Consider the following 21,569-nt stretch of genomic DNA (forward strand, 5'->3'; position numbering starts at 1 on the left):
AAGGGGCACAGCCTCAGGGAGCCAAGCTCTGGGCCTGGGTTCAATTCCGCCTTCTTCCCTTGGCGCCAGGGGAAAAAGAGCCTGGGCGGCAGGAGGCCCAGAAGTACACAATGTTTTATTGAAAAAAGTCAGGCCTCAGCTGGCTCCATTAGGCTCAGCTTGGTGGGGGTCCCTGCCCACAGTAGCCTAAGCCAGGTCTTCCAGCAGGTGGGCTGGGGCAGACCTCCCCACCCCCCACCTTGTCACCCTTTCCCTTCTCTCTGATGGTGACATCCAAACAATAAATATTCAATAAATAGCTCTCCTGGGCTGGCTGCCTTCAAACCCCATGTCAGCCCCATCAGTCTTCTCCAGCCAGGGCAGGACTCCAGGAGTGCTGCATGGGACAGCCCCCAAACCTCTCAGGGTCCTGCAGGACCTCGGATCCATCTCCATTGCCAGGCCCAGGACCAGGCTCTAAGGAGACCTAGCAAAGCTGTGTCCAGGGCAGGGCCAAGCAAAGCAGGGCTAGCAGGTGGGTGCTGGGAGGGGGTGTTACACTGAACACTTCCACTCTAGGCCGCAAGTCTGTATTGGGCTCAAGAGTAGATGGTGATGACTTCACGGCCACCGCCACGCACCAACAGCACCCGCTCAAGGCCCTCGGTCAGTACCTCCAGGAACTCCATGTCTGTAGGGCATCAGGTCAAAGAGGCAGCACCAGGACCAAGGGGCACTCAGGGAAGTTTGGCCTATCGATCATTCAGAACTGGGATAACCCGGCCCCCCACTACAGGTACCCAGTGTGACCTCGCATGCTGTCCACTTCCCCACTGCCTGTATCTCCACAAAAGGATACAGTTCTCATCGCCCTCGCTGTTCTTGGGTGGGCCAGGCATGTTCAGTAGGACCAATCGGGCATCATGGGAGCGTGTGACAATGACTTCATTGAGCTTCACAGCAGTGTGCATGCGCCGCACATTGGATTGGTCCCTGCCAGTAATGCAGATGATCATGGGTCCTACCCCTGGCCTACCCACAGAGCTTGCCTGCCCCCATCCCACCTCCACACCCAGGCCCCAGTGTGGCTGGGTCTGTTTCTGCTGCACTCACGGCTTAATATGGACCAGTTCTCGGAAGTTGTCAGGGGCATGGCTGGGGTCCCAGGGTTCAGCTGCCATATACTTGTCCCGTGTCCATGTCATCTGGATCTTGTCAGCCCCAGCTGCAGACTCATCTTCCTCGTCTGAGTACAGGCTTTCCAGTCGCAAGGCTGAATGCCGGTCCTTGACCAGCTGGGCCTGAAGAAAATCAGAGGAGGTAGCCTCAGTGACATGGGAAAAAGGAGCCTGGCTGGCCTAACATGATAACCTAGCCTCAGGAACATGGGCACTGACTTGGGTGGGGCTGGGGTGAATCAATCAGATGTCCCCATCTGGTGGTGTCTCCAAAGACTTGACCCAGCCACCCATCCCTGCTCTGAACCAAGAAGGCCACTAACTTCTCGCTCCCGCTCAGTCTTGGTCAGTCTCATCTGCCGCAGCATCTGGGACCGCTGCTCCATCATCAGTGTCCGCTCATAGGTATATGCAGAGATGTCGCTGTTGTGCTAGGGAGAGGGGAGGCCATGAGGACTGGGCTATGTGAGACAGGGTATCCACAGGGCCACACTGAGGCAGATGACTCACCATCTCTACTACCTCTACCTCTGCCTCAAGGCGTAGATGGTACAGGAAGATGGCCAGATCCTTCTTCATCTGGATGCTGTTGTCATCCATCTGGGCCACAGTAAAGATGCGCATCCGGCACTTCCTCCAAACCTGTGGCGACAGAGCAGGTGGGGGGTTCAGTTGCATACCACCCCTCCAAGGGCCCAGCCCTTCTCACCTGGGCCCACCCCCGGCCCACCTTGTGCTGGCGCAGCAGGAAGGGCAAAAGCATAAGCATGCCACCATCATGCACAATCCACCACACATCGATGTGGCCCTCCAGGTAGCGCTCATGGTTGCTGGGGTAGAAGGCGATGTTCTTGGGCACGAGCAGGGCCAGGTGGGCAGCCGTGGTGCAACGAACGGTGTCTGGGGAGGAGGGACACTGCTGACTGCCAGCCTGTAGCCCTCTGACTTCTGCCCTCATTTGAACCCCAGCTCCTGAACCCCGTGGCTGATCCCAGGCTCTGGCCCCTCACGCACCAATAAAGGTCTTCCAGGCACGTGGGTCCTCACTCTGTCGCCAGCCATAGGGCCAGCCCAGCACCACGGAATTATGCCTCATGCCGCCTAGGCCGCAAGACTGGATGAGGTGGGCCAGCCCTTCACGCACCTTGCTGGCTACCACCACCTGGCAGAAGCCCTTCACTTTCTCAATCTCCATCATGTTCTTGATTGTCTGTGGGGAACACACAAGGATCAGAAGGCAAGACCATCAGCATCCCCTCTGCCGAGGAAGGGGGAGGGGAGAAGGTAAACTGCCCACCTGGAGGCTGTTTTCAAGGTGGGACAGCCATACCCACCTTTGTTCCAGCTCTCAGGTGCTGTGCACCTGGCTGGCCAGAACTGGGCTCCACCCCTACACACCAGTTACAGCCCGGACACCTCTAGTCCAGGTCACCTCCCTGCCCCACGTAGCAGGCACCTGCTCAGCGGCCTGGGCCTCGCCATAGCTCTCCAAGAAGCTTCCCTGGATGACAGAACCAACGATGGTCAAGCCCTTGCCTGCCTTCAGCTGGGACGCAAAGGTGAGGAGCCGTGGGTACTTCACGTGAAGATCCTCATCTAGCTTCAGCAGCACCAGCAGCTGAGGCCTGTGGTGGCCAGATGGGAGGGAGCCTGAGACCAGGGATAGAGGTTTCCAGGGAGGCCCTCTCCTCCTTCCCTTCTCAGCTCGCAAGCCCCCATAGGTTTGGGGAGCAGAGATCCAAGGACTCAACAAGTAGGACAGCATCCCTGGCAACCCAGGATGGGGAGCATGGACCAGGGAAGGGAAGCCAGCACCTCTTGACCCACCCACCCTCACAGAACCCCCCTCAAGAACCTAGAGCGGCCCTTGCCCGTCTGGGTGTGAACTTACCGCCAGTTCTTGGTGTGAGGAGGCCCCTCCTCTAATCTCAACAATGCGTAACGGGCAGCACTCAGGGACAGGCCTCGGATCCCGTCACCCCATTCCTTCTCAGCCCTACAGAGGCCACCATAAGCTGGTCAGCCCCTGGTCCCACCCAAGGGATTCTATTCTGTCCAAATGTATGTGAGATGGAGGAGGACAGGCCCTGAGTCACAGTTCCCCAGCCCTAATATCTAAGGTAGCTAGTGAAGGGTGGCTCGGCTCCCCACAACCCACCATACAGACCACCCCACTTGCCCCAACCCGGCAGCGGCCCCTCACTCACCCTTGGTACTCAATGTACTTGTAGATCATGCCCGCAATGAGCATGGCAACCAGGGCATAGTACCAGGAGGAGACAAACATAAGGGCCAGGCAGAGACTCATGCCCAGGAAGGACAGTGCCCTGGGTCAGAGAGTGGGGAAGGGCCAGAATCAGGGAAAGACCAGTAGGGCCCCAGGCCAAGCCCCCCAGCCCCCTAATCTCTCACCAATAGCAACTACAGCCCAGGAAACTCAAACCCCATCCAGAATGGGGCTCCTGGCTTTCCCAATAGCCCTTGTGTCAGAGGACTTATCTCAGGGGCCCAGGTGGTGCTCACCAGTGATAGTACTTGAACCGGGGCCGCCAGTTGGGGGTCCTCAGGAGCGTCTGCACAGCACAGGCCAGGTTCACAAACAGGTAACACATCAGAAAGAACCTGTATCATAGGGGCTGGTTGGTACAGAGCGGACTCCTTGGCGGCCGGGTACCTAATGTCCCTGCCCTGCATGGTCTCAGCCAGGTCTTTCTAGCCTCAAAACACCCACACCTAAGCCTGAGGCAGATGAGACTACTGCACAGGTGGCCTCAGACCTAGGGTTTAGAGGATGGGCAAGTGTTCAAAAGCAGAGGAGAAGTGAGGGGGGGACGGCAGGCAGGGAACAGCAAGTGTACTGCTGTGGAAAAGGGTGGTGCCGAGGAGTGCCATCTGTGGAGATAGCTAGACAACATCCAGGTCCCTGGCCTGGGTGACCAGTTGGATTAAGGGTTGTCGTGAATGTGGGGAGGAACAGATGGGGAGAACCCCCCAGGAAGAGAGCTGAGGAGCTGAGGGCTGAGGGGAGGGGTACCATCGTCTATTCTCAGCTGGCTGGAGAAGAGCAGACAAGGCAAGAGGACTTACTAGAGGGCATGCCAGGGGGCAGGGACTCCCACGAGCGGGGAGTATTCGGCCCCATCAGGGCTGCCAGGAAGAGCCACATGATAAAGGCTGAGATCTATCCTCTGGCTTGGGCAGTGAGGGATCACCACACAAGACCACTGTGGCAAGAACAGTTTCAAGTGTGTGCTATGTGTGGGTGCAGCTGGGCAACAGTGGGCATGTTTGGGGATAAGAGATCACTGTGGTGTGACTGTAGCTGGGTGGGGGCTGCTTCAGGGGAAAGGGGATTCTGTGAGGCCTACACACTGAATGGGGCAGTGAAGAGTAGTTCTATCATAATCAAACAAGCAAGAGGGAGCATTGGCAGTAGAATAAGATGTGTGTGGACAGATCGAGTGGGCCCCAACACTGGCAGAAGTGAACACAGTAGCTACACGAGCTCTGGCACAGAGGCCCCCAGACATTGCCATGTGCTGGCCACCTCCTGCAGGGTACTGGCAGACTCAGATGTCCAGTTGATCCCAGAATTTTAAAAGCAAACAACTTTGAAAATGGATGGATGGAACAGTGGTGGTGGCTTCAAGGTACTAGAGACTGGGTGCTTGCCCCGTCCAGGAGCGGAGGGCTGCCGCCTGCCTGCTCTGAGAGTCTGTCCCACAGAGGGGTGTGGAACCTGTTGGTCTCTTTAAAACTTCTGCCTGTGTGTCAGACTTTGTTCCTGAATGCAGAGGTAGACTGACCTCTGCCAGGCAAACATGTTCCCATACAGCTGACATATCTCCAAACTGCATCCTCGACACCAGGCAGGGTCACAGGGAGGTGCTGGGGCCCCCGGCTGAAGGGTGCTGAGGGTATAGTAAGCCTTTCCCAAGATCGTCTCCCGCCCTGCCTTGCCCTGGCCCCCAGCTCACATGGACAGAATGGGGGCCACCATGTCGAGGGAGGCAATGAGGATGCCCAGCTCAGCGATGAGTGCAGTCAGGAGGAGTGCCCATGTTGGTTCACCATTTGCCTTCCCGTGGCCAAATACCTGCATGCACCAAGGTTAGTGGGATCAGAAGGGAAGAAGCTGGTCCCAAGACCCCCATTCCATACCTTGAGCCATAAGCCACAGCCTGGCTTCCATCATTTCCTAGTCCCTCCTCTGGGGCTCAGGCACATCCATGCCTATGCCAATAGGTTACATAAGTTTCTCTGCCCTCCACCTCTCCAGGCCTCTCTGCTCCGAATGAGCCATAGACAGGCCACAAGGATTCTCGGCCCAAGCAGCTCTGCCAATAGCAGGACAGGGCCAAGGCCAGGGCAGCTCTCAGCAACAACGCATGATGGCTATGTGGCGCTGGGGTCACTACTGGCCCCAGCAGGATGTAATGCATCCGTATCCCCTACCTCTCTCCCCAATCCAGTGTGAGGGGCCAGGAGCACCCAGGCTGTGGGGGAGCACAGAAGGGCTCACCCGGAGGAAGGGGATGATGTTGTCCTTGGCAATGGCCTGCAACAGGCGTGGTGCCCCAGTGAGGCTCTGTAGGCCGGCACCACAAGTTGAGAAGAAGGAGCCGATGACGATGACCCAGGGTGAAGGCCAGGCCAATGTGCCCACCACTAGGTTCCTGCTGACACCGTCGCCATACCTGCAGGGCCAGACTCAGGCTAGGCTCTGTGCTAGGAGCCCCCAAACCCTGGGTGGGGCCACACAGAGTGAGGGACATCAGGGGTCAGGAAGGATGGCTACGGTGGGTAGAGCTCAGGCTCCTCGGCAGGGAAGGTCAGCCCTTCAGGCCCTCACCTTTCCCCTCATCCCAACCCTGGTCCTGATGTCGCCATTCTCCCAGAAGCAAAAGTCCTGGTGAGGCCTGACCCACCTGGTGGCACAGACTAAACTGGCAACCAACAGACAGAGTACATGTGTGGGACCATGTATGTGAGAGGAGCTGGTGTCAGAGCAGGCAAAAGCTGAGCACACTGCCACAGGGAGGGGCCCAGCTCACTCACTTGTCCCGGAGTACCACACCCTCAATGCAGGCGCCAAAGAGAACCACACTGCTGAAGTCTGTAGCTGTGTCAAGGAAAGCTAGGCCTCCACTGCCATGGCTCTTCCCACTCATTCCCTGCATAGGAGCCACATGCCCCTCACCCTAGCCTTAGCCAGAAGACTCAGCTGGGGTGTCTATAGCTGAGAGTTTCGCATTGTGCACACACTCCTTGAGTGTGTGATGTGTGTGAGGGGAAAGGTGTGTATGGACGCATGTACCTGTGGTGTGTCTGTGCATGCCAGCTGGTAATTTATGTGCACGTTAGTGCCTCCTGCCCCACTCCCTACCTGCCCCAGGCCTGGGAAAGGATACACACAAGGGAAGTTGTAACAATGGCCAGAATGGTCCCCACTGGAATGGACTTCTGGGCGTCGCGGAGGTCCCCGGAGCGATTTGAGCCAGCCATAATGCCTCCAAAAACAACAAGATTCCCTCAGGAGGTCCCCGGGAGAGGGGGCAGGGCTGGGTGGGTGGGCAGGAAGGGCTCACCTGTCACAGAGGGGAAGAAGATGCCGACCAGCACAGTGAAGGATGTGGCAATGTCAGCCACCACGTACAGGGGCAGGCTCTCCTTCACGCCAAGGGCGTCTGTGGAAGGCAGCCCGTGCTTCTCCACGACCTCACCCTTCTCCAGGTAGGTGCTCCACAGGTTCTCTGCGAGGAAAGCAGTATCACCACCGCAGCCCCACCTACTTTGCAGGGGCAGTTTGGGGCAGCCCAGCAGAGGATACAGATGTGAGAGGTTCTGGTGGCATCAGCCACAGGGCTGCTATGGCTACAGGGAGGGAGTGGTCTGGCCAGAAGTCTAACAGGCAAAGGTGGCTGAAGCCAAAGCCCCGCCACTGCTTGCCTCCTAGACATAGGCCCTTTATGGCTCCTGGGAGAACAATCCCAGGCAGCGTCAGGGGCTGGTGGCTGGGGAGAGGGAAGATGCCAGAACTTTCTGGGGGCTGCTGCAGCCTGGGACATTGGCCAAATAGGCTCTATTCTATTCTAAAAACTAGCTGCCAGGAGCCAGGCCAAGAGGACACTGCTGGGCTGGGAAGTGAGCCAGGCCTGCTCCCCATTCCTGAGTTGGCCACACAAGGCTGGCTCTGTCCTTCACTCTCCTTCCATGTTCATCCCCGGCCTCCTGCCCAGCCCATGGGTCAGGAGCAAGAGGACAAGAGGAGGACGCACCCTGGAGCACGCCAGCAGCTGCACCTGGAATGCCAGGGATCTCGGTCACATTGTTGAGCAGGAAGTAGGAGTCGCAGGAGTCAGTGGTAAGGTTGGTGCTGTGGCAGAAGAGGCTCCATAGCTGTGTGGCCACTGTCTCATTATCCACTATGGCCGTCTTGGCACAGATGTCAAACTGGTCCCGTGATAGGGTCCTGTTGCCCAGCATGCAGACTCTGTGGGGTTGGGGAGAGCATCAGTACCTGCTCAGTCAGAGGCCCCAACCTGTTTACACTCTGCAGCCTCTGGGACTCACCATCTAAGGCCATTTACTTGGGAGGGTGTCAATGCAATGCCTCAATGTAGTCCCGGGTTACTTACGGAAATATGGGCGGATCAAAAATAGACTTGATGCCCCCAGCATAGATGGAGAGGATGGAGATGATCACACAGGCCAGGAAGAGTGAGGCAAATTTGTTCACATACTTGACACCAACAAACACCACCAGGGTCATGAAGGTTAGAAAAATGGTCCCATACACTCGCATGTTGTTCAAGGTGGCACTTGATGTATCATGAGCGCCTGTTGGGTAAAAAATGGCAGCTGGCGGGGCAATGTAAGTCTGAAACAAGAGATAAATGAAGAAGGTTCAATTTTCCTAGTTGGAAAGTGAATTCTATCATTTTGGCTTTTTTTTTTAAGAGTATCCAGAAATAGCCAGTCATAAAAGACCACATATTGTATGATTCCATTTATATGAAATGTCCAGAAGAGGTAAATCTGATTAAAGGCAGAAAGCAGATTAATGTTTGCCTAGGGCTGGCGGGAGTACCGTGACTACTAATGACTATGGGGTTTCTTCTCAGAGTGATGAAAATGTTCTAAAATTAATTGTGGTTATGGTTGTACAATCCTATGAATATACTAAAGACCATTAAATTGTATGCTTTAAATGGGTAGTGAATTGTATGGTATGTGAATTATATCTTAATAAAGCTGTTATTTAAAAGGGAACCAGACACAGGAGTCAATCTGAATAGCTAAAAAGCCAAAGTAGAACAGCTTGAGTAACAAAATAAATAATGATAGTACTGGATTATGAGGCAAGAATAAAATAAATATCCCAGAGTCCATACTGATATAAGTACATGGATGAATAAATAAATAAATTGGGAAGAGGATAAGTTTTCTTTACAGAAGAAGTCCAAATAATAAATGTAGGAATGTAGGAAATAACAACAAAAAACCCCTAGAAGGTCTAGGAGCCAGGTCTGTGCTACAGGCAGAAGACCTGGAGGTGGGACTAGGCAGGCAGTTCCTCTAAATATCCCCTATTGTCTGGATCCCCAGGGGTGGGCTCTTGTTACCCTGTGCTCCCTATGACCACTCCACCTCTTCACCCACTAGCCGGGGCAGTTCAGTGGGGAGTGGGAAGCTGAGTCAGAGCGCACATGGGGCTCATGGAGGGGGCACTGGCCTCCAGACAGGGTCCCGTGGCTGCTCGCCCTGATTTAGGGACAAGGATGAGGTGGATCTGAAGGGCCTTGGCACAGAAGCCTGGGAAGACAGACCTGGCCAGAGCCCACATATGCCCAAGAGGCAGGCTTTGTGTCATCGCCAAGATCTGTCTGTCACTGAGTTAAATGCAAGAATTCCACAGATCACCTGCCATGGCTGAAATGGGGCCTGAGTGGATAGAACATCCAGGGCCAAAGTGAAGGCAGCCAGGCCCCTTCCCTGCCTGGCCTGAACTGGCAAGGGGTTGAAGGGGAGACTGGCTTGAGCAGAGGATCTTTCTCTTTGAGGGGCCCTCCCACATTATAAATCCCAGACTGTGACAAGAGGTGAGGGCAGCATGAGCAGCCTGGGCCTACGGGAAAGGGACTTTTTGGACAAGACCAGAGTTGGCCAGGGCTTAGCCTGACTCACCAGCAAGATCTCAATGGCCCCCAGGATGTACATGGCCGCCGCAAATGTTGTTCCCAGGTAGAAGCATAGGCCCACAGCACCTCCAAATTCTGGCCCCAGCGAGCGGGAGATCATGAAATAGGAGCCCCCGGCTACAACAGAGAAAGTGTACACAGGTCAAGGCTGGTTCTTCAAGGGGGTCTCTTCTATGACAGCCTCTCACAACCACCTAGAGAGACAGGGATGGTTTTTCCCATTTACAGATGAGCAGAAGGGTTGGGAGATTCTCCCAAGGCCGCATAGTTAGTAAGTGGCCAGGCTACGGTTGGACCCTATCCCATTTAACTCCAATGCCCAGCATAGGCCAGTGAAATGACTACTTTGCTAGGGCAGTTCTAGGTCCACAGCAGTGCCTAAGTGGCCCACTGTCCCCCAACTCCCTGCACTGAGGCCAGTCCCCACAGTCTCCTCTGGCCGGGTACATCCTATCTCTCAGCATGCCACACCCCTCTAAGGGCTGTGTCTGTTAGTCTGACCCCCTCCGACCAGGGCAGGGACAGTGTCTTGTCCAGTTTTTTGTCCCTAGGGCCTAGTATGGGGCCTGCCACCAGAAGAGTGTCCACAGCTGACCCGCCTGCCCCGAGTCTGTGCTTCCATCAGAGTCTAACACTCCTGGCAAGACTGACAGAATCAACACTGGGCCCCAGGGCCAGCGAGGGTGCAGGGGATAAGAGTGATCCATGTTGTTAGCTGAATCCGCTCCTGATAAAACTTCTCTGGTGAAAAATCTGGGAACAGGGATTAAGAAACTTTTAAAAAGTTAATCCTTTCATGCTGTAATCCCACCTTCAGGACCCTCTCCTAATGGGACTGCCAGAGGTGTTAACAGAGATTTGTGTGCAAGGCTGTTCAGGACAATATTTACAAGTGAAAAAGTAGAACCCAAGACTAGGAGAATAATCACATAAATTAAGTAATACCCTATCAATCTTGTTACAAAAACAAATAAACTTTTTCCCAACATTTGAGAAACAGACACAGACACACATACACTTTGGGAAAAACAATTATATCACTATTTTACAAGACCCTACAACCATCTACCAAAAGGCTAACAGTTATGAATTCGGGATAGTGGCATTATGGGCACTTTCAATTTTCCTTTCTACCTTTTTCTGCACTTTCAAACCCTCTTATGGGTAAATATATTTTGTCTTCTCCCTACCCCCATTACTTTTATAGCAATACTAATAAAGCTGTTATTTCAAAAAGAAAAAAAATCCATGTACAGACATAAGAGCCAACCTAAGTAGCTAAATGGCCAAAGTAAAATAGTTTGAGCAACATAATTAATAATGAAGTACTGAATTATAATCCAAAGAATAAAATATCCAGGAGGCCATACTGATATAAATACATGGTTAAATAAATAAACAGGGTCTCTGAAAACCAAGCTTAATCTCATCATCCCTGCTGAAAACTCTCTGTACTGTCTATCCCATAATCCATGGTATGGGCCAGACTCCTTGGCTTGGCCAACCAGGTGAGCCCCATCACCTTTTTTTGTCAGCCCCAACCCCCTTTAAACACACACCCACCCACCCACCCACACACACACACACAAAACAGCAATCTCAAACTCTGTCAAGCAAGGATGCTCCCAAGTGATGCAACTGTCATTCACGAATTCAAGGACTATGATCCCACCAAAGAACTGCTTTAGGGGTCCGCGGGATGTCAAAGTGAATTCTGGGCCTGTTACCCCCAACAGGCCCAGGGTTGCACTCACCCACCTGGAACCACTCCATTGGTGGCGATGGCGCTCATGGAGATGGCCGTCAGCAAGGTCTGTGGGAAGGAGGGCCCAGATGAACAGTTCAGCTGGGTGGGCTCTGTGGGCAGCCATGGGCCCTGCCCCAGCTAAGATACTCACACAGCAGCAGCAGATGAGAACAATGAGGAGGGCTTGTAACACACCAGCTGTTCCCACCATCCAGGTCAGCCGCAGGAAGAGGATAACTCCAAAAATATTCTGCAGGCAGGGTAGGTACACCCCCATGAGGGTGCCCATGCTAGGTGCCTAAGGAGTAGGAGGGGAAGGGGAGGCACAGAGCATCAGAGGGGTCCAGATGAACCATGGAAGGCCAGCCCCAGTCACTCAACAGTCACCAGGGTGTTCTACAGAGAACAGGGTGGAGAGGGGCATCCTGAGTGGAGTCCTGGGGAACGCATGGGTGGGGTGACAGCTAGGATGTCTATATTGACTTTCATATATGAACACAATTTGGGATTGGGAAGGTATAAAACCTGGTCTTTTCAAAACACCAAGAGTAAGCTTTTGAGCTTAACCTCTCTCAAGGTACTGCCCGCTTCCCTTTCTCTCTTCTGTTAAATTAGAAAGAGAGGTCTGTCTCGCATCCCCACCTTCGTACCTAGCAGGCCCCATGTCACCCAAGTCAGAATCCAAGAAGTTGTCCCTGGCCTTCCCTCTCTCCAACCCCCAACTCCAATCCAGGTGGATGCCAAGTCCTGCCTAGTCTGCCTTTCAAGCTGCTTTTAGATAAGCCTGCCTTGCTTTAGCCTTAGTCACTTGAACATGGGAAACTACATCTGGAGCATCTGAATGATGCCCTCCTGTGCCTGTCAGCCTCTCCGTATTCCAGCCTACTCTGCTGCCAAAGCAGGTCTCTGAAAACCAAGTCCAGTCTCATCATCCCTGCCGAAAACCGTCTGCACCATCTATCCTGTAATCCAGTGTGGGCCAGACTTCTTGGCTTGGGCTACCAGATGTGCCCCATCACCTTCATTGTCAGCTTCAACCCTTGATGACATGGGTCCCTCAGAGTCTCTGAACCAGGGCATGTGCTAGACTCTGCCTGAGGAGGTCAGCCCTGCCTCACTACCTGAAAAACCGCTCTTCAGTTAAACCTTCAGGAGGCTTCTTCCAGGAAGTTCCTCTGGGTTGCCTTAGGTGGAGCTGGCACTTCCTCTTGCATCCCCTCAGCATCTGATATACCCTTTTATCGTAGTGGTCACCAAAGGTCATGGTAACTGTTCACTCAACTGTCTCATGGCCATACTGTGGTAGACTTGGCTTGTTCACTGTTGTATCACCAGCAGGCCCTGCAGGTACCCAAAAAGTCCTCCTGAGCCCAATGAGTAATGCCTTGGAAGGCCCTTAGGATAAGCTGTTGGAAAAACCCTGCATAGAGTAGAGACTCAAGATCAAAAGACAGGTGAGAAAGGTCTAATGGGCATATCCAGGCAGGATTTTTCAACTATCTAAGGGCAGAATAAGAGCCAGCTGGAGGCCAGGGCAGAGGCTGAAGCACACAGGCAGGCCGGGTGACTTCTTGAAGAACTGAGCCTCCATGAGTGCAGCCCAGGGTAGTGAGGACCTGAGAACTTCTATCAGAGCCCCAGCAAAGCCTGCTGTCCTGGAGAGAGCTCTATAGCTACAGGGACTCTTCTGAAGGACTGGGGCAGGATCTGTGTACGGCCTAATGGACCTCAGAAGGGCCCAAGTGAGAATGAATGGCCCCTCAAACTATCCTGAGCAATACAGATGACAGATATACTTCATCTGAGCTCTGTCTGAGCCCTTTTCAGAGGCCCTGGACCACCCACTGGATAGTGGCAGTTCCTCGCCCCACTCCAATTTTAGGCCGAGTCACTCTGGAAAAAGGGCAGTGTGGGAAAGGGCAGGGCCGGAAATGCTTTCTGCATCTCCAAATAACCTTTGGCAGCCTCAGAAGGTAATAAGGCCAGAGCCAGAGCGGCTGCTACGGAGAGGCTGCTTTGGGTCTTGGCATGGTCTGTTTGGAGGCCCGCCCTTCCTGCTTTAAGCCTTACTTTTTCTGAGGCCCCGCTCAGACCCACCCTAGACAAGGACCATAGCTTAGTGGCCTCAGCTCCCTAGCTTCCTACTGATTCACTATGGACTTGACCAGGCTCATCTCTTCTCCATGGAAAAGCCATTGCAGCTGGGACACTTGGGTATCCTCTTAAATCCTTACTCTAGGGCCAGGTGGGTGAGCTGGGCAGGTAAGCTAAGGCTAGACCCAAGCATCTTCATAGGCTCCTCATAAGGCCAAGAGACCGATCCAGGCTTCCTTTCAATACTTGTTGAGATGTACACTAGGCTTTCTTAGGGACCTTTTTACTCCCAGCCAGCAGGTCCCTGGACTTGGCCTGAAGGGACAGAGATGGGACACTTACACAAGGATGCTACCACCCACTATGGGCAACAATCTCAGAGGCTGAGACCCCTCTGTAGGGCTGAACAGGGATAGCCAGATAGTCACGATTCTCTGCTATCTGCTAGCAAAATGCCAGCAAAATCGCAACCAGCAGGACAGGGTAGGGGGTCAGGCCTCTGTGACCTCAAGATCTCAGCTGCCCTCTTTGAAGTGTGGGGTGACTTGCCTCCCAGAGAGGCAAGATGAGGGGTGCATATCGATCTGGTCAACCCTCTCTCCTTGGCTCACCCTAGCAAGGCCCAAAACTCACAAACAGGTCTGAGGCTGAGAACCTGGCTTATCCCAACCAAGAGCTCTTTCTGCCTGTACTGACCTCCGACAAGAACACTAGGTGGGGTGGTTCCATAGAGTAGTGGTTAGCACGTCTGCTTTACAAACAGAAAGAAGGTCCTGGGCTAGAGCCCCAGAGGAGCCACAGCCCATACCCCGGGTGCACCAGGCCTCCCGGGTGTGCCAGGCCCCGGATGTGTGCCGCGAGCATTTGTCTCCCAGTGTTACATATTGATCTTGCCCAGATGAGTCATCTTAGGCAAGTTACTTACCAATCCTGACACTGTTTTTTCATCTATAAAATGGGGATGATAATAGCACTTGCCTCACAGCTTTGTTGTGAGATGACCTGCAAGAACCCAGGCCCACTGCTTAGCATGATACCTCACACACAGAGAGGGCTGAGTGAAGGCAGCTGTTGCTCTCAATGTCATTTCTGAGGACCTCCCTGACCCTCTGCCCGCTCTAGCCCTCAGCCCCTCTGAGGGGCTTCTCCTCAGCATCCATCCTCCATGCTCACCACCCCTGGCACCCACTTCCCCTGGGATGCTCATGATCATGTAGGAAAATTGCCAATTCCATGTTGCTGAGTCTGTCTTCCCAGGAGTGGCCCCTCTGTTGCCCCTGGGCAGCTCACCTTGGCTGCTCTCCGGCGGGTGCCCTCCCCACTTTCAGCCTCCTCATGCTCCTTGGCGCCTTGTGTGAGATTGGTGTAGCTGACGAGTTTGCCCAGAAGAGATGATACCTTTGGGCGGATGTCCAGCTCTTCCTGTAAACAGAGCCACAAGGCAGTCTGGCAATGGGCCCGGCTGGCGCCAGGCTACCTATGTGTAGCCAGAGGCCTGGCCTCTGGCCCCTCGCCAAGCCCTGAGGCAGGCCTGGGCCTGATCCCAGCTCTTGCCTGGGGAAGCCCAAGCCAGCCGACTGGGCAGGTGTGGGCACCACTCCCCAGCACGCGGCACTTAAAGGCGTAACTCAGCAGCTGTTTCTCTCTGCCCCACCTTCGCTACAGTCGCTACCAGCCCATTTGTGCAAACTACCTGCCTCAGGAGAGAGGGCAGGACAGGGCACAGCTGGCAGAGAGGCGAATGGCACACTTCATCCTGCTGTTCTGACTGGCCTCCTCTCAGCTATGAGTGGGTCTCTGGGACTCACATCTGCCCTGAATTCTCCCACAAAAAAGCTACCCCTAGTCGCCTCAGGAAACCAAGGAAGTCAAAAGAGGGATGTCTGGGACAAGTACAGTCTCTCCTATTTGCTCAAACCCTGATCTTTCTGGATGGTCTTCCCCACCAGGTTCTAGGCCCAGTGAGTAACCCACCTTAATCCCCAAGGTGGGTTCCTGGCCCCAGAGTTTAGAGGCCTAAACTGTGTCCTAAATCCATATCCAACTTCTGAGCTTGAGTCTGAAAAGGCTAAAATTTAAGTTCAGAGGCACAAAATTGGGAATGTTTCCAGAGAAGTGTCCACTGAGGTACACATGTAGAGAGGGGACAGATGCAGTGAGAAGGACCAGGCTTCAGTGAACCTAAAGGGGACAGGGTTGGAAAAGCCAACCAGGAAGGACAAAGAAGAGTTCACAGGAGAGGGAAGAAAAACGGACTGCAAGAAATCCTAGGAGTGAAGGGAAGAAAGGAAATCCTGAGATGGTCAGTTGCTTTGCTGAGGGTCTGCATAGAAGTCAAAGGCAAACACCCCTGGAGGTAGTAACGAGATGGGGATGTGAGTGGCCTCTGGGAAAGCAGTTTCAGTTTAAAGGGCCAACAAAACCACAGCCTGGCTGCTAAGGGTCAAGACAGACAAGGGAAGACTGGAGAAGGAGCCAAGACATAAGGAGGCACAACTGTCCAGCCTGCCTGCTTAGCTAAGACTCGGGTCCTGACAGGCCCCTGCCCGCCCATCTACCCACCACACCTGCCGCCCAGAATGGCTCCTCAGCTACCTCAAACAGTGCCAGGTTCCTGTCATAGTATTCACTTCCTCTGGAAGCCTCCAAGGGACAAAGGAAAGGGCTGCTTTCTTTGTGGTTGCCGTGTCCTGTGGAGAGAGAGAGAGAGAGAGACAGAATCGCAGTCAGGGGCTGCCTTCTGAGCCCCAATCCTGCACTACTTCCCAGCAATCCTGCCCACAAAACATCATTTCTATGGAGCATTTTGGGGGCCAGAGTTACCAAGCTAGGCCTGTTTCCCATCAAATCCTGCCAGTCTCCTTGAAGGGCCAGAATTGGCAGAATGGCCAATGACCAAAACCCATCACCTCATTTCTTCTAGCAAAGGGCACCAGTGTGAAAGCCCCAGACACTAGTTCACACACGTGTTACCACTGAGGGGCGGAGCCTGCTGGGAGGGGCGTGTCCCAGTCTTGATCTGTCCTCCAACCCCCAATCGCATTTCTCAGCCCATCTGGAATACCCAGTGTGACAGGCGCCAAGGCCTCGGTGTCCTCAGGGCCTGCCCGGGTGCTGCCCTCCAGGTAAATGAAGCCACATAGGGCGCCTTCTGCCGCCATGGTCAGAAGCCGCCTGGAGCTGCCCCACCATGCACCGCGCAGGGGCCTCCTGGAGGGCAGCCCCGGGCATGCTGGGAGGAGCCACAAGCTGGAGTCAGTCCAGAGAGTGGAGGCAGGCGCAAGGAGCGGTCTAGGGTCGTCCAAGAAAGCCGGGCCAGGTGGGTGTCGAACTGAGCAGACTGCCAGCAGGAGCCCTTTGTTGGCTTCCCTGTCCCCAGATCCCAGCCGCTTGCCCAGACTAACTGCGTGGCCGATACCAGGGTCCACACCTACCCCCAAGATGGTGAGTCAGTGCTTTAGCTCCAAGGAAACCTCATAGAAAGGAGCCAGATGCACTTTTTAAAATAAGCCTAGTATACCTATCAAAGCCTAGCTGTATTTTCTGGCTGTCCAGCATTCACACTCTTCCCAGTTTTCCAAACTTTGTCCCTTGTGAGTCTCGGTGGGGGACATTCACAACTTTTCATCAAGCAGGCAGAAGAAACCAAGTACTCCTTTTCTAGTCAATAAGTGTTTTTGTTTGTTTGTTTGTTTTCCCCTGAAGACAGTCTGGCAGCTGTAGTGGTGGCTGAAGGCCTTATAGTAAATGGGAAGCTGACATCTTGGTTCAAAGAAGCCAGGTTGGTGTTGGATGGCAATGGCTGTGGCAGCAGTGCTGGCCTGGTGTCCAGTGATAGAGGCAGCAACAGAAGTGTCATCACCGAGCCAGACTAGGGGGGTGTTGGCCGTGTTCTGGCACTGGCCATGCCAACCTTCTCTGCCAACCTTCTCTGGTTAAATAGCCCATAATTTCATTTCTCTTGTTTGCAGCTAAGAATGCTGAATGACACATTCTCCTCCATCTGATATATCCTCTTGCCATTGATATGAGATTTAGCTTGCCTTCTCTGAGCCAATGATCACTCAGCAGGTGCTGCACTGTGGATTCTTTATTACCCAAGGAGATTGACAGGCAAAGTGTGCTGATGGCAATTTCTGGGCCAAACTCTGCTCTTCCTTTGCACAGCATATGACAGTGGTACATCACTTCATCTAAGAACCTGGACTAGCTAAGTAAGCCAAACAGTTAAGTTCCACGAGCTACAAGACTGTGTGTAGGTCAATACCAACAGCACAGTTACCAGGGCAGCAGGTCAAGCCAGCCTACTAAGCCACATTAAAGCCTCGGAGGGGTCACATAGCTCCTCAGACACCCTATGACGTTTGCTGTGCCCTTGATGCTTGTTCTGGATCAGGATAAAAAGCCATAAGAAAAATGTGAAAACTCAATAACACTGCCCATTACATTGATGGTCCTTCAGTGCAAAGCCTCTCGAAAGTACTCTCGGATTTTTGTGACAAAAAAGTGTCTCCTCTGAATAAATCACATGCTTCATTTCATCAGAAAATGGCAGCTAGAGAGCTCCGCTTATTTCCCTTTCTGCTTTGGCTGCCAGGAATCTCCAAGCTAAATTTATTCCTTAGATGCAGTCACCATTTGCCCATTTGCCTCATCTCAGAGTCCTTGCCCCATTCCTCTGCATGGTTTTCATCTTTCTGTTAGTAACAGTCCTTTGGAGAGGCACCAAGGGGTGGAGCCTGCTGGGAGGGGTGTGGCATATCTCTTCTGATATTTTTGTTAAGTATGTTGGAAATAAATTATAAATTATTCTAACCTCATGCACTGCAGCCTGCCCCACCATTGCTGACTTCTCTAAGGCAACTGCACTAGTATCCAGAAAATGCAGAGCTGGGCAAAGAGCAGTTCCCCAATACTGGCTGTGGATGGTCCTCCAAGACCTAGCAGATCCCTTGTCCCTTCAGCCATGACTCCAGAATGGCTCAGAACCCTTCCAAGGGTTGCCTCCAGTCCTCACAGCAACCCTGCAGTAATCATTTTCTTTGTTTTAGTAACAAGGAAAGGAAGACTCAGAGATTCAGAAGCAAGGTTACCCAGCGAGAAGGGTCAAACCTGGATCCCAGGATCCACCAGAACCAGGTAAGAGCTGAGCTGCAGGTTCCCTACTCCTATTTTAGGCTGTCTCAGAATGCACCCTAGGGTGCCGTACAAGCCTTTAATTAGAGAAGAGTGTCGGGTTTGCAATTTGGCCAGGGTGCACATACACTCTTGGTGCTCAGATAGCCAGCAGCCTGGTTTGGATTCCTGACCTTCCCTCTCTGTGACCCAGGATAACTTTCTTACCTTCTTTGTGCTGCCTTGGCTTCGTCTTCTATGAAGTAGAGATAGTAACACCCACTCTTCTAACTGTCCTGATGCATCAGAAAAAGGACAGTCTGGTGCTAGATACCCAGCAGGTATTTTTGGGGGCTCTTCAAAGCCTCATTTAAGGACAACTCCCTTGAGATTGTGGGAATATAGGATGGGGGGTTGGTGGATCTAAGCAGTGTCTGGGTGTCTGTACTGCCCTCAGCTATTCCAAAAATTCCAGGGCAGGTCTGGGCATGCCTGCCAGGCCGAAGCTGCTCAGATACCACCTGAAACCCCTTGAGAACCAGAGCATGGCCTAGGCCTGGGGACTGCCTGTGAAGTACACATATATGTGTGTTCCTGACTGCAGCTGTGAATGCACCAGCAGCAGATGGGTATTCAGGTGACACCCCTGATCCCTGTGCTCACAAACCTCTTCCAGGGGTACCTCTTTAGAACCTCTACACCCCATGGAGCAGAGGTGTTGGCCCTGAGAGATTCAAGTACCAAGCTGGGGATACCCATGAGATGAACCTGAGGCTCACTGCTTTTGTGCCCCCAACCCTTTGTAGTTCCCACCAAGAAAGATCATAATCACTCACCAGGGCGAAGAGTGTCCCCCATACTGCAGACACAGCCAAAGTCTGGCTGACAAGGAGTAAGAGGAAGAAGGGGGGGATGGTGGGAGGAGCCGGCTCAGCCTGGAAGGACCTGGCAGGACTCAGCCAATGTGGCTCCAGGTCCCTACAGTCACTGTGAGAGGCCAAGGCGGGGCCAGAGGCTAGGCTTAGCTCTGCCTGCCCACTGGTCCAGGCTGATCCTAAGGATGTAGTCCAGCGCAGCCTTTGGGAGAGAAAGCCTCCTAGGGCTAGGGGGAGCATTGATGCTGGCTTCTGCTCTGACCACTGGAACAAGGCTAGGTCAGGGTACCATGGGTGGGGGTGTTGGGGTGTGTGCACAAAAACGGCTGTCCTGTGCATCTCCCCACATGGCAGTTAGGTGACACGCATGTAGCCATCACCCACATCAGGTATGGATCACTTCGTTTATGTCACCATCACGGACCAGAGCTAGGTCAAGATCACATCACCTGACACATGCCACCAACACAAATGTTCCCTTCATATCTCCATCATGGTCAGTCACAGACACAGGCATTTGTCATCAGTCATATCACCATCCTCATCATTGATACCCCTGCAGGAAAGTGGCCATGAGAATGTGCTACCCTGACCCCAGCTTCACCCTGTGATACCCCACAGCTACACACTTACACAAGCACAATTACACATGCATATATGCTACACATACAGACACATGTTCTCACCCTTGCCCATTCCAAGGGTGAGCCCTGGCAAGGACAGGCACGTGGGGACATCCTGGGGTAGCAGATGGAGATAGGGGCATGGAAAGAGCCAAGCACCCGAAAGAAAGAAGGAGGGGCTTACCTCCAGGCCCAGTTCTAACACCTAGGCTAAGAGTTAGGGCGCTGGAGTCTCCAACCCTGAGTTTGAATCCCCTGAGGCAAGTTACATAACGATCCATATCTCAATTCACTCCTTCCTAAATGTGAGTAACAGGACCTATCCGTTGGGGGAAAGTGGGAGGATTAAGCGAGATAATTCACAGAAAGTGCCCAGACAAGCCCGTTTCCGTGTGAGTGCTTCCCAGATGCCCAAGGTAGGTACCTACAGATATAAACGGGGATCAACACGAGTGCACTCACTGGCAGTTACCCATAGACCCGCACAGACAGGCACACCCTTCTCTCTTGCTGGCCCGAGAGCAGAGAGGCACAAAGATGGGGGAAGGAAGGGGAGTCTCAGGGGCAGAGGCGCAAATGAGTAGGCGAGGCGAGAAGAGGCTGGAAGTCGTTCACAGAAGGTGAAGGGACCGAGGACCCGGCTGCAACTATGCTCCCAGCAAGGAAGGGCCAGAGCTGGGGACTCGCTGCTATTCACACGCCGGGCGGCCCCACTGGCCTGACCTCCTCGGTCGGCCACGTCTGCAGCCCCCGCCCGTGGCCGGCAAGGGAGGAGCTGGGGCGGGAAGGGCCCAAGAAAATCGTGCCTGCGCGGCGGAGCGAGGGAGGGGTGGCGACGGCGCAGACTAAAAGAGTTGGTCCACATCGACGTGTGCACGCACGGACCAGGTGTCTGTGTGAGCGCGGGCCCCGCGTGGCTGGCTCCCCCATCCCGGTCAGTGCCCGCTCCAGACGTGCTCTCACCGTCTGAGTCTTCTCGCTCGGCGCGCTCCCCGTAGTCCACCCAACTGAGCCCCTCGAGGTTGTCATAGTCGCCGCGCCGCGGCCCGTCCACCGGTACCACAGTGAAGTGAGGCATCGCGCGCACTCGGCCTTGCCGCGCCTGCTGCCCCGGCCGCCAGCCCGGCTGTCCCCGCCACCCCAGGCCGGCGCGCCCCGCCCGCTCGCATTCCTCCCCGCTGCGCTCACTTCCTCCGCCAGTCCCCCGGGCCGCCCCTCGGGGGCGGGAAGCAGGAGGGGCTCAGGCCGGCTCCTCCCCGAGGGGGGCCCCCCGGAGGAGTGAAGCCCCTCTAGAAAGAGTACTACTAGCAGCTCCACGCCCTGGGGACAACCCGATTCCTGTGTGTCCTTGGGCGAGGGGTGGACCTCTCTGTGTCCTAGATGCGGTACTTGTAAAATGAGGAAATGCGCTTCCACCTCTTAGGGCTTCCTGAGGGCTCCATGAGGTGGAGCGTGGAGTGCATTGGCTCTGAGCTCTGTTCCTAGTAAACGCTCAGCGACATTTCTGTTACTTAGGACTAAGAAGTGTTGGCAGGACCCGTCCAGTGTGTCGGCAGGCCCTCCCAATGCTGTCCAGGGCCTCCGGCCATTTCTCGGTACCCTATCCCTATTTCCATCATCTGCATCTTCCACCTCTCCTTGGCGTCCCTGGAGACCCAATCCTTGCGAAGGTCCATCCTTGCCCCTCACCCCTCGCTGCAGTCTGTCCCTGGTGAAGGCGGCTGGGGATTCCTGCGCCTTCCCCCAGGCTGCTGCCT

General features: G+C 54.1%; 1 protein-coding gene across 5 annotated transcripts; it reads right to left on the reverse strand.

Annotated features, from left to right (window-relative positions):
• Window positions 1-95: 95 nt before the first annotated feature.
• SLC12A4 (solute carrier family 12 member 4) lies at window positions 96-21,016 on the reverse strand. Of its 5 annotated transcripts, none has more exons than XM_011380521.2 (24): window positions 20,776-21,016; window positions 15,795-15,889; window positions 14,490-14,621; window positions 11,257-11,403; window positions 11,117-11,171; window positions 9,345-9,475; window positions 7,796-8,037; window positions 7,436-7,650; window positions 6,746-6,910; window positions 6,569-6,667; window positions 6,216-6,273; window positions 5,680-5,854; window positions 5,135-5,253; window positions 3,681-3,779; window positions 3,365-3,484; window positions 3,049-3,153; window positions 2,614-2,782; window positions 2,172-2,367; window positions 1,888-2,057; window positions 1,668-1,799; window positions 1,481-1,588; window positions 1,093-1,280; window positions 839-972; window positions 96-670 (listed from the first exon to the last, which is right to left on the reverse strand). In XM_011380521.2, the coding sequence occupies exons 1-24, from the start codon at window positions 20,888-20,890 to the stop codon at window positions 579-581; spliced, it is 3,261 nt and encodes a 1,086-aa protein (XP_011378823.1). In that variant the 5' UTR covers window positions 20,891-21,016; the 3' UTR covers window positions 96-578. The 5 variants fall into 5 exon arrangements, with proteins under 5 accessions (XP_011378823.1, XP_023379327.1, XP_011378824.1 ...); XM_023523559.1 differs by lacking the exon at window positions 20,776-21,016 and adding an exon at window positions 19,151-20,728; XM_011380522.2 differs by lacking the exon at window positions 20,776-21,016 and adding an exon at window positions 16,264-16,375.
• Between the last annotated feature and the right edge of the window lie 553 nt (window positions 21,017-21,569).

This window comes from Pteropus vampyrus, unplaced genomic scaffold (assembly GCF_000151845.1).
Source record: "Pteropus vampyrus isolate Shadow unplaced genomic scaffold, Pvam_2.0 Scaffold394, whole genome shotgun sequence".
NCBI classification, from domain to species: domain Eukaryota; kingdom Metazoa; phylum Chordata; class Mammalia; order Chiroptera; family Pteropodidae; genus Pteropus; species Pteropus vampyrus.

Excerpts from the sequence above, each read along its gene's own strand:
- SLC12A4 (XM_011380521.2), bottom strand. The coding sequence starts at position 20,890 with ATGCCTCACTTCACTGTGGTACCGGTGGACGGGCCGCGGCGCGGCGAC. Across the intron at positions 8,038-9,344 it reads GGGCCATTGAGATCTTGCTG|ACTTACATTGCCCCGCCAGC; the intron begins GTGAGTCAGGCT and ends CTCTTGTTTCAG. Across the intron at positions 973-1,092 it reads GAACTGGTCCATATTAAGCC|GGACCAATCCAATGTGCGGC; the intron begins GTGAGTGCAGCA and ends CATTACTGGCAG.